This window comes from Aethalodelphis obliquidens, unplaced genomic scaffold (genome assembly GCF_003676395.1).
Source record: "Aethalodelphis obliquidens isolate GAN/ISIS:26980383/991018 unplaced genomic scaffold, ASM367639v1 scaffold8, whole genome shotgun sequence".
Taxonomy (NCBI): Eukaryota; Metazoa; Chordata; class Mammalia; order Artiodactyla; family Delphinidae; genus Aethalodelphis; species Aethalodelphis obliquidens.
In genome coordinates, this window is record NW_020837952.1 from 45325566 (window position 1) to 45337942 (window position 12377).

Consider the following 12377-nt stretch of genomic DNA (forward strand, 5'->3'; position numbering starts at 1 on the left):
TCTGTGCCCCCTATGAGGGGTATTAGATTTTTAAGGACAGTCTCGTGGAAACTATATTTCCTAATTAGGTTCCTAGGTTCTTGCATGATCATAATAGTGTTTTTTATTGTGATAAAATATACATAAAATTTAACATTTAATCATTTTAAAGTGTACAGTTCAGTGGCATTAGGTACATTCACACTGTTGAGCAAACATCGCCACTATCCATCTCCAGAACTTTTTCATCTTCAACTGAAACTCTGTACCCATTAAACAATAACTCCCTATTCCCCCTCTCCCTCAAGCCAATGGTAACTACCATTATACTTTCTGTCTCTGTGAATTTGACTACTCCAGGTAACTCATACATATGGAATCATACAATATTTGTCCTTTTGTGTCTGGCTTGTTTCATTTATCGTATCTTCAAGGGTTGTCAATGTTGTAGCCTGTAACAGAATTTCCTTTAAGGCTGAATAATATTTCATTGTATGTATATACTACATTTTGTTCATCCATTCATCTATGGATGGGCAATTGAGGTGCTTCCACCTTTGGGCTATTGTGAATAATGCTGTTTGAGTCCTTGCTTTAACTTCTTTTGGATATATGCCCAGGAGTGGAACCACTGGATCATATGGTAATTATAGGCTTAATTTTTTTTTGAGGAACTGCTATACTGCTTCCACAGCAACTGCACAATTCTACATTCCCACCAGCATTATAGAAGGGTTCCAATTTCTCCACATCCTCACCAACACTTGCTATTTCTGTTATTTTTATAATAGCCATCCTAATGGGTGTGAGGTGTTATCTCATTGTTGTTTTTATTTGCATTTCCCTAATGATTAGTGATGTTGGGCATCTTTTCATGTGCTTATTGGCCATTTGTATATCTTCTTTGGGGAGGATACATATTTAAGTCCTATGCCAATTTTTAAAATTGGGTTGTTTGTTTTGTTGAGTTCCAGGATTAAGAGTTTGACTGTATGTTTATATTTGAAGTTCAAATTTATATCCAGTTTGGGACTTCCCTTGTGGTGCTGTGGTTAAGAATCCTCCTGTCAATGCAGGGGACACGGGTTCGAGCCCTGGTCTGGGAAGATCCCACATGCCGTAGAGCAACTAAGCCCGTGTGTCACAGCTGCTGAGCCTGCACTCTAGAGCCCACGAGCCACAACTACTGAGCCCATGTGCCACAACTACTGAAGCCCGTGTGCCTAGAGCTCGTGCTATGCAACAAGAGAAGCTGCCACAATGAGAAGCCCACACACCGCAACGAAGAGAAGCCCCCGCTGGCTGCAACTAGAGAAAGTCCGTGCACAGCAATGAAGCCCCAACGAAGCAAATAAAATAAAATAAAATATTTTTAAAAAATTTATATCCAGTTTGCCTGGATGTAAAATCTTTAGCTCACGTTTTCTTTCTTTGGGTATTTTATTTATTTTTTAAATAAATTTATTTATTTTATTTATTTTTGGCTGCTTGGGTCTTCATTGCTGTGCGCGGGCTTTCTCTAGTTGTGGAGGGTGGGGGCTACTCTTCATTGTGGTGCGTGGGCTTCTTATTGCAGTGACTTCTCTTGTTGCGGAGCACAGGCTCTAGGCACGCGGGCTTCAGTAGTTGAGGCACATGGGCTCAGTAGTTGTGGCTCGCGGGCTCTAGAGTGCAGGTTCAGCAGCTGTGGTGCACGGGCTTAGTTGCTCTACGGCATGTGGGATCTTCCCAGACCAGAGCTCGAAACTGTGTCCCCTGCATCGGCAGGTGGATGAGCCACCAAGGAAGCCTCTTTGGGTATTTTAAATATATTATGCCATTGTTTTTCAGCATAAACTATCGCTATTAAAAAGTTTTATGACAATCTAATGTTATTTCATATAGAAGTGACTTGGTCATTTTTGGCTAGAAGCCCAAAGAATTTTCTTCTTTCTTTTTATTGTCCAATAGGTTTAATGAAATATATCTTGATATTTACTAGCTGTTCTGGGTCTACTTTCTCAGATACATATAGTGTGCCTTCTCAATATACAATTTCAATATACAATCCTTTTTATTTTAGGAACGTTTTCTTGAATTGTACTTTTTGTAATTTGTCACACTGCATGGTTTTCCCTTCTTGAACTCCTATTATATGTATGTAGAATCTTCACTGATTTTATTTATTTATGTATAAACTTTCCCTCAAATCCTCCACATCCTCACCAATGCTTGGTATTGTCAGGATTTCAAATTTTAGCCACTCTAATAGGTGTATAGTAATATCTTGATGTGGTTTTAATTTGCATTTTCCTAATGACTTATGTTGTGTGTATCTTTTCATGTGCTTTCATCATCTGTATCCTGGTTTTTTTTTTTTTTTACATCTTTATTGGAGTATAATTGCTTTACAATGGTGTGTTAGTTTCTGCTTTATAACAAAGTGAATCAGTTATACTTATACATATGTTCCCATATCTCTTCCCTCTTGCGTCTCCCCTCCCTCCCACCCTCCCCATCCCACCCCTCTAGGTGGTCACAAAGCACCGAGCTCATTGCCCTGTGCTATGCGGCTGCTTCCCACTAGCTATCTATTTTACGTTTGGTAGTGTATATATGTCCATGCCACTCTCTCACTTTGTCACAGCTTACCCTTCCCCCTCCCTATGTCCTCAAGTCCATTCTCTAGTAGGTCTGTGTCTTTATTCCTGTCTTACCCCTAGGCTCTTCATGACATTTTTTTTTCTTAAATTCCATATATATGTGTTCGCATACGGTATTTGTCTTTCTCTTTCTGACTTACTTCACTCTGTTGTATCCTTTTTTTTGATGAAGTATCTGATCAAATCTTTTGCTCATCTTTTTAAGTCGGATTTTTTTTTTTTTTCGGGTATGCGGGCCTCTCACTGTTGTGGCCTCTCCCATTGCGGAGCACAGGCTCTGGAAATGCAGGCCCAGCGGCCATGGCTCACGGGCCCAGCTGCTCCGCGGCATGTGGGATCTTCCCGGACCGGGGCACGAACCCGTGTCCCCTGCATCGGCAGGCGGACTCTCAACCACTGTGCCACCAGGGAAGCCTCAACCTTGTTCTTTTTAAAGTTGTTCTGGATATTCTAGGTTTTGTGCATTTCCAAATGAATTTTAGGATCAGTTGGTCAATTTTTATTTAAAAGAAAGCTTTTGGGGATTTTTTTATGGGATTGCTTTTAAGATATTGATCAGTTTGGTAAGACCTGACATCTTAACAACACAGTCTTCCAATCCATGGACACAGTAAATCACTTTATTTATTTAGGTCTTCTTTAGTTTCTCTCAGCAATGTTTTGTAGTTTTCAGTATACCTGTATTTCATATATTTGGGTAGATTTATCCCTAAGGATTTCATGGTTTTTGATGCTATTGTAAATGGTAATTTAAGATTGTTCATTGACAGTATATAATAATACAATTGATTTTTGTATATTGATCTTGTATCCTTCAACCTTGTTAAACTCACTTATTAGTTCTGGTAGCTGTTTTTATATATTCCAATGGATTGTCTACACAGATAATAATGTCATCTGTGAGTAAAAATAGTTTTACTTCTTTACAATCTGTATGACTTTTATTTCCTTTCTTGCCTTATCTTATTGATTAGAATCTCCAGTGGCATGTTGAATAGAGGTGGTAAGAGTAGACATTGTTGTCTTGTTCTCTAATCTTAGGGGAAAAGTATTCAGCCTTTCACCATTAAGTCATGTTAACTGTCGGGTTTTTGTAGACACTTTTTATCAGGTTGAGGAAGTTCATTTTTATTATGTTGAGAATTTTTATCAGGAATGGATGTTGAATTTTGTCAAATATGCTTTCTGTTGAGATGATTATATGGTTTTTCTTTTAGTTTGTTAATATGATAAATTACATTAATTGATTTTTTAGTGTTAATCCAACCTTGCATTCCTGGGATAAATTCCACTTGGACATAATGTATTGTTTTTGTTTGTTTGTTTGTTTGAATTTATTTAATTTTGGCTGTGTTGGGTCTTCATTGCTGCATGCGGGCTTTCTCTAGTTCCTGCGAGTGGGGGCTATTCTTCCTTGCAGTGCGTGGGCTTCTCTTGTTGCATATCACGGGCTCTAGGCACACGGGCTTCAGTAGTTGTGGCATGTGGGCTCAGTAGTTGTGGCTCGTGGGCTCTAGAGCACAGGCCCAGTAGTTGTGGTGCACGGGCTTAGTTGCTCCGCGGCATGTGGGATCTTCCCGGACCAGGGTTCTAACCTGTGTCCCCTACGTTGGCAGGCAGATTCTTAACCACTGCACCCCCAGGGAAGTCCAATGTATTGTTTTTTAAAAAATATTTTTTTAGTACAATTTTACATTTATAGAATACCTGAGCGAACAGTATAGAAATTTCAGATACACACTCCACTTCACAACCCACCCTCTCGGTTTCCCCTATTATTAACATCTTGCATTAAAGTGACTAATTTGTTATAATTAACAAAACAATTTTTTGTTACAATTAATGAACCAGTATTGATATATTATCATTAACTAGTCCATAGTTTATATTAAGTTCACTCTATGTTATATAGTTCTATGGATTTTGAGAAATAAATAATGGTATGTGTCCATCATCACAGTTTCATACAGAATAGTTTAATTACCCTAAGAATGCCCTGTGCTTCACCTGTTCAGTCCTATCTTCCCTCCCCTCACATCCTGACAACTAATGATCTTTTACTATCTTTGTAATTTTGCCTTCTCCAAAATGTCATATAGTTTAAATCACATAACGTGTAGTGTTTTTAGACTGGCTTTCTTTCACTTAGAAACATACATTTAAGGTTCCTCTGTGTCTTTCCATGGTTTGGTAATTCACTTCTTATTACTGCCAAATAATATTCCATTGTATAAATATATTAGAGTTTGTTTATTCATTTACCTATTGAAAGAAACATTGGTTACTTCCAGTTTGGGGAATTATGAATAAAGCTGGTATAAACATTCATGGGTAAATATCTAGGAGCATGCTTGCTGTATGATAAAACTACGTTTAGCTTTGTAAGAAAATGCCAAGCTGTTTTTCAAAGGGGTTGTACTATATTGCATTCTCATCAGCAATGAATGAGGGTTACTGTTAATCTGCATCCTTCCCGGAATTTAGTATTATCAGTATTTTGGATTTTAGTCATTCTAATAGGTATGTGGTATAATCACATTGTTGTTTTAATTTGCAATTCCCTAATGATACATGATGATGAGCAATTTTCATATTTTTATTGGACATCTGTACATCTTCTATGATGTCAGATTCAATTTGTTAAGACATTTTAAAGAATATTTACCTCTGTTTTCATGAAGGATATTAGTCTATAATTTTCTTTTATTGTCATGTCTGTCTGCTTTTGGTATCCTATTAATGTTGGTCTCATAGAGGTAGTTTTCCCTTTTCAGTGTTCTGGAAGAGTTTGTGTAGAACTGGCATTATTTCTTCCTTAAATGTTTGGTAGGATTCACCAATGAATCCATGTGGGTGTCCAGTTTTCTTTATGGGAATGTTTTTAACTGTAAGTTCAATTTCTTCTGTAAATATAAGGCTGTTCAAATTATTTATTTCTTTTGGAGTGATTTTTGATAGTTTGTATCTTTCATGGAATTTTGTTATAGATTTTACCCTTGGGGTTTTAAAAATTTTGCTATCTAGGTCCTGTGTGTTTACATAGGCCATTTAAAAACTATGCTGCCAGGACTTCCCTGGTGGCACAGTGGTTGAGAGTCTGCCTGCCAATGCAGGGGTCACGGGTTCGATCCCTGGTCTGGGAAGATCCCACATGCCCCGGAGCCACTAAGCCCATGCACCACAACTACTGAGCCTGTGCTTTAGAGCCTGCGAGCCACAACTACTGAGCCCACGAGCCACAACTACTGAAGCCCGTGCACCTAGAGCCCGTGCTCCGCAATGAGAAGCCACCGCAATGAGAAGCCCGCGCACCGCAACAAAGAGTAGCCCCTGCTCACCGCAACTAGAGAAAGCCCACGCACAGCAATGAAGACCCAATGCAGCCAAAAATAAATAAATTTATGAAAAAAAGGAAAACTATACTGCCAGGTTCTTAGAATTTTCTAAGGTTTGATTTGGAAAACTAGAATGACAGTATAGCAATGTATAAACCAGTGTGGTTAAGATGTCCCTAAGAAAATGTAGAAGTAGCTTTATTTGATTGCCACAGGGTCACATATTTTAATATAAGTGAAAAAACTGAAATATTGATGTTAGAATATCCTTAAGTATAAAATTTGTTTCACAACTCTATTTTGAAGATTACAATGTGAAATTTTAATAAGATTACTGAAATTTTAAGTAATTTGCTTTTGTATGAATAACTAATAGTATTAATATTTAAGATAAGAATATTACTGATAGATTAAGCACTTCTGTTTATATGAATAAACCTCTTTTCTTTCTTACATTTGAGGGAATCATTCGACTCCTCTGGGCTTCAATTCATTCACTGGTAAAAATGAGGCAATCAGACTAGACATTTTGCTAAGATTTCTTCTAGAATGCTATTATTCCAATACTTGGGACTTACTGTGAAAAAAAAGTTTGCGATGTTAACTGTGAAACAAAGTATTTACTTTTAAGGTGCTTTAATCTAATTATATTAATTTAAACATAAGTATACCCAGATGCCTAGTAAATAATTTGTAGATATTGTAAAATGAGTTTTTTCCAAATTTATTTACTTGTAAGCTGCCAATTGAAAGTAATACTGTTTGGGGAAGCGAAGAAATGGAGTCACAGATAAAATCTTTACACTCCATGCTCCAAAGGAAGATAAATGTTTTATTTAAAGCTATCTATCTGAAATCAAAGTCAGAGTGACACTTGCTTTAGTATCATTCCTACTGTTTATTAATCTTACTAACAAGAAAGGTAAAATTGAATGTTTTTGAAAAGACACCTTGGCATCATTGCAGCAGCTGTTTAAAGCACAGCATTAAATTATGGAATTTAAGCTCTTCACGAATTCTGGAAATCAAGCTTGTTTTGGGGAAGAACTTGATCAGAAACAAAGCAGTTTTACTGAACGTTACGTTGTCTGGGCACTCTTCACCAGCACACGGACACAATTTATTCTTTAATGGGAGCCATGCGCTAGTTCAGATATAAAAGTTTCACAGAGGAACTCTGTGGGGTATGTTTAAAAGGAAACCTTTAAAAATCATATTATAATTACAACATACTATAAAGATATAGATTTAGCCATTGTTTATCCTTTGCTCATTCTTGGAAGACTTTTAAAACTAAAAATTTTGATGAAAATGTTCTGGAAATCTTGAGTGTGGCTTACCATCCACTTTGTCTTTATATCCAAGAAGAAAATTATACATTTTAAATAAAGGTAAGTTCAGGTAAGTTTGGTGTTTTGGAACCTGTAGCTGATGCTTCTAGTGGTGCCTTGCAACTCTTTCCTAGAACCATCTTGGATTTCAGCCACAGCTGTAGTCGACAGTTCACCTCAATCTCAGACTCACCTTTTAGTGACAATAACTCACCTCATATGAGTGCCCCATCTCTCCACTTACTGACGAAGTGTTCTTTTCTAGGCCATGGGAGCCCCCGAGGACTAAATGCAAATGTATCCCCTAAGTGTAGACGAGAAATGTCCTCAACCAGTGGGTCCAGGGATAGTGGACATGTGATCTAGCCTCTAGTCCTTCTGGTGGACGGTTCTGAGAGGCACCTGCTCATTTCTAAAGAGGTGCTGGTCCTGGAATCAACTCCCAAGCATTCACAATGGCAATCTTGATAATATCCTCGTGTTACATTTTCTTCCCTCTCTCATTCTTCCTGCTCTCTTACTCCTGCTTCCTGGGATTAGTTCACAAATCATCTACTTGCACCCAAATGTTTGTCTCAAGGTCTGTTTTAGGAGGAATATAACATATGACTTTGGTATGAGAGTGATCCTTGAAAGCAGATCATTAGGATGGGATTCTGCAATGGGATCACTTACCTTATTGCTAGGATAAGCAGGATGGTGGTAATCCCTGGTCTGCATCACAATGCCTAGGAATCTCACCTGTGATGGAATGGGATAAGAAGAAATGGGTTATCCAGTAGTTCTGTCACTAGAATGGTTTGGGGGGCAAAGGATTGTGGAATTGGTTAGCATTTGTTATCTGCCTTGGAAGCCTTGAAAAAAGGAAGTAAGTAACAAACTCAGATCAGCCAACTATCATCTTAGGGCACACTGAAAGCCAAAAGGTCACCTTGGCAGTATTTAAAGAGACCATTATCTCCTTAGCCGTAGGACTTCTGTAGTGAAAATCAGGCTCAGAGTGCAACTGTAAGGGTGGCAGAGCTGCAAAGGAGATAAAATGTGCAGGCTCCACAAGGCTCCTTTGCTAGTGTCACAGCCCTGGTATCAGAGGAGAGAGACAGAGACTTGCGATGAGAAAATTTGGGTGGATATGCTTGAGGAGCTTGAATTCCTGGTTTTCTCTGAACCTTCCACACCAGCCAAAGCAGCTTTCTCCCTCTCTAGAGGAAAGCAGCCTCCCCTTACCTGGAGACCATACACAGTGTTCACCTAAAGTAGATGTTTTGTAAGATGACTCTTACTACCTCAAGATTGAACTTGTTTCCTCCCATTGCCATGAGAAGAATAACTAATGCCAAGTTTAGCTGAGAGAGAAAATATAGTTCTTGATCTGGGAAGAGATAGCTTTACTGAAAGAATTTTAGGAACTGGCTAATCATTACTGGCAGGAATTTAAAGAATATGTGTGGGAATAGATCTTGAATGTGCTGGACCAGAGTGGCAGAATATTAGACTGGATAGAGGAGAGTTTATTGACATGGGAGCACTCTCTTATGACTCAAGATTTAACATCCTGGCAAGGACTCTTGGTGTTAATAGGCTGTTGGGATGGCTTCTTGAATCTTCATGGCCTACACTAAATGAGATGGAGACGCTGGAATTGCCTTGTCGAAGTAATGAAGAAGAGGTCAGTGGCTCAGAGAGGTGGGAATGTTAGAATGGATTTATGTCATGTGTCAAGAGAACCAACCTATTATTTTCCCAGGAAGAGCCCAGAGAACACTCTCTTTACTAAGGCAGTAAAGATTGTACTAATGAGAATGGCAACAATGTATTTGAGAAAATTAGTGGTATCTAGACCAGGATTCACAGTAGGAAATGATGCCACAGAATTGGGCTCTCTTATATTGAGATGATAGAATTCTATAATGGCAGGAGGCAGGTAGTGGTATTCCAACCATCATTGGCAAAGTAGCAGCAAGGCTGAAGTGGCAACCAAGGTTCCTTGGTGTTCAGGGAGCACAGTGTAGCTCACGTTCAAGGTAGAAGGCAGTAGACTAGGGTGCAGTTTTATCCAAAAAAGCAAGAACCAGAGAGCAAAAAGTTGATGTCAACTGCTATAATGCAGAAGTGTTATCCTGTAACTATCATTTCATGTTCATCAATTGAAAAGGGGACCAATGCCCTTTGAAAAATGCTACTTATGCCACTACAAGCATATAGAATAAATATCTGCCCACTCTTTCTCTAAAGTACCATAAGCCACTTATTAAAGTAACTGTACAATGCAATCCTTTCAAAGGTAGTTGGATAAGAGCGCACTGAATAGACTTGATATCGAGTGATCTAAAATGTCATCACTGTCCCTCAGTTAAAGTGGGAGGATGGAAGATTTGGACCCCTGTGGATTTTAGGGGTCCAATGGTCTGGAGGATGCTGGGACATGCCTCCAAGTGAAGGACAAGTTATTGAACTTGCACCCTCTACCATTAAGAAAAAGGTACAGTGTTGGGGACTTTGACTTTTGAAGCTAAATGCTGCTCTCACCCATTTATGGGGAGAGTTAGAGGGCTGCTAGTTTCAAGTGGGGCCCAGGGCAAGAGAGAGGACTCTGCAGCAGGCTCAGGCTGTGATGTGAGCTGCCCTCCTGCTCAGACTGTATGACTGATTATCCATTGATGCTACAAATATCTGTGGTAGAACATTGTATAGCATCTCTGGCAAGCTCCAACAGAAGATTAACAGTACAGACATTAGGTTCTGGAACAAAGGCCTGCCTCATCATTGTTTGAAAAGCAACCCTTGGCATGCCTCTGTGCCTGGCAGAAAGTGAGAATCTGCTTATATATGACATCAAGTTATTAATTGGAGCTGCCCGTCACGAGCTAGGTGTTATCAGGTTCATCGTATCATAGGGCCAGACAGTAACAGTAACAATCCATTATTTTGATGGAAATGATACACTTGAGATCAAGCCTGAGCAAGTCCAGAGGGCACATGTAAGTTACATGGACAAGTAGACTAGATTCCCGTATCATTTACCTCTCATGGACTAATGCATCTCCTCCAACCTACTCCTATGATCCATGGGGAATCCCCTATGGTCAGTTTTATCAGTATCTATTGCTACAATAATGCTATGTAATAAATAACCAAAAAACCTTTGCGGCTCAACAGTGAGCATTTATTATTCAGGCATCTAGGGCCAGCTGGGAGTTGGTTAGGCAGATTTTCTGATCTTGGCTGGGCTCGCTCACATCTTGGGTTTGGCTGCTATGTGACTAGAACAGCTTAGCTCTGCTCCACACACCTCTCATTCTCCATCAGACTATCCCAGTCATGTTTCTATATCAGAGGCACAAGAGAAGGCAAGACCAATTACCCAAGTATTTTTCAAGCTTCTGCTTGGATCAAATTTGCTAACATTCCATTGACCCAAAGAAAATCACATGGCTAAGTTCAGAGTCCAAAGGTGAGGCAGAATAACTCCACGCAGAGTGGGAAGGCAGTGAAAATCTTATGGGAAATGGCATGGAGACAGGGAGAAGTGAAGAAGTAAGGCTATTTCTGCAATATTAACATACCAGATGACAGGGAAGGAAAATGTGGGTCTTGTTCATGGGTAGACCAGCTTGCTATCTCGGTGTGAGCCAGAAATGGCTGGCTTCCACACTGTCTCCTCTCAGAGGTGCCTGGAAGGATCAGTGGTAAGGGAAAAATGAAAAATCTTCCTGATAGAACTTCAAACAGTACACTTGGTCATTCAGAGTGATGGAGAAAGATGTGGCCTGAGTTAAGGATAAACACAGTCTTGATTATGGAAAAGTTTGTAGATTTTTGTATCATGGAATGTCAATAAAAGAGCACTAACCTGAGGAGGCAAAGATTAGGTGGACAGGATGATTCTTCAGTAGATTTATACCAGCCTTGCCCTTTACCACTCCAGGCTTACACAACAAACCCGTAAGTGAAGTAATCATGGTGGCAGAGATAGAGGCTAGGCAAAGACCCGAGAGATTGAGCTTTGTCTAAGGCTGATGGAGTTATGTCACTGTTGAACACGTGATCTGTCAGCAGCAGAAACCAATGACTCGGAACACTCCATCAGGAGATAAATTAGCCACATGGGAGCAAGTTGTTTACATTAATTTCCTTCCACCTTGGAGGAGGAAGTAATTCTTTTCTATTGTAATTAATCTGTATTCTTAATTCAGGCTTGTTTTCCCTTCCATCAGTACCTCAGTCATCATTACTATCTGATAGTCTACAGAATGCCAAAAAAAAAATGCTTATTACAAATAAGGTATCTTGAATTATATTACCTCAGATTGAGGAACTATTTTGTAGTAAATGAAGAGCAACATGAATTACTGGATCCATGATCCTATCATATGCAGCATTATCCAGAAGCAGTCAATCTAACACAACAATGAAATGGACTATTACAGCATCTGCTTAGAGACCAGCTGAGAGATACAGCCTGCAGGGCTGGGGTGCTATTTTCTAGGAAGTGATACATGCACTATACCAAAGGCCAGTATGTAATCCCATGTCCCCAACTGCTAGAATTTATGGGTCTAGGAGCCAAGAGGATAGAAATAGGACTGGCCCTTCCTACCACCATTCTCAGTAACCTACTTGCAGAATTGTGCTTCCCATCCCCCCTACCACCTTTGGCTCTGCTGAATTGGAGGTCCTGTTTCCTAGACAGGGGAAGAGGAAAAAGCTAGAACATTTCTATCAAGAAGCACAGTACGATTTCTACAGAACTGAAGCTACTGCTGCCAAACTGATTCTGTTGGGCTGCTCATGTCTGTGGGACAACAGGCAAGAAAAGGGAGTTAATATGTTGGTTAACATGGAGAGCTAGGATTACAATTACAAAATGAAACAAGGAGGATGTGTCTGGAACTCAGGCGATTCATTGGGGTGATTTTTGATGCTTCTATGCCTGGTGTGAACAGCAAACAGACAAATGTGATAATCACAGCCTAAAAGGGGCAAAGTAACCAAGGCCCATCTCTGAAGGGATGAAGGTCTGGGTCACTCAACCAAACTAGACCTGCTGAATTTCTGGAAGAGAGCAAGGAAAGTCTCAAATGGGTGAT

The 12377-nt window shown here is 39.5% G+C and overlaps 1 protein-coding gene and 1 long non-coding RNA gene across 3 annotated transcripts in view; both read right to left on the reverse strand.

Moving 5' to 3' along the window:
• LOC113620907 (uncharacterized) overlaps positions 1–7321 on the reverse strand; it is a 66400-nt gene extending 59079 nt beyond the window's left edge. Inside the window, exon 1 of the long non-coding RNA XR_003432973.1 lies at positions 7297–7321. This is a non-coding gene — a long non-coding RNA (uncharacterized LOC113620907). The remainder of the gene's footprint in view (positions 1–7296) is intronic.
• The window catches only part of WASHC3 (WASH complex subunit 3), a 57454-nt gene continuing 52393 nt past the window's right edge, over positions 7317–12377 (reverse strand). Inside the window, exons 8-9 of one of the 2 annotated variants that reach the window (XM_027107348.1) lie at positions 10854–10961; positions 7317–8028 (exon numbers count right to left, since the gene is read on the reverse strand). In XM_027107348.1, the coding sequence (XP_026963149.1) occupies positions 7970–8028; positions 10854–10961 (167 nt within the window). In that variant the 3' untranslated portion in view covers positions 7317–7969. The remainder of the gene's footprint in view (positions 8029–10853; positions 10962–12377) is intronic. The other variant, XM_027107349.1, reaches the window with a different exon arrangement.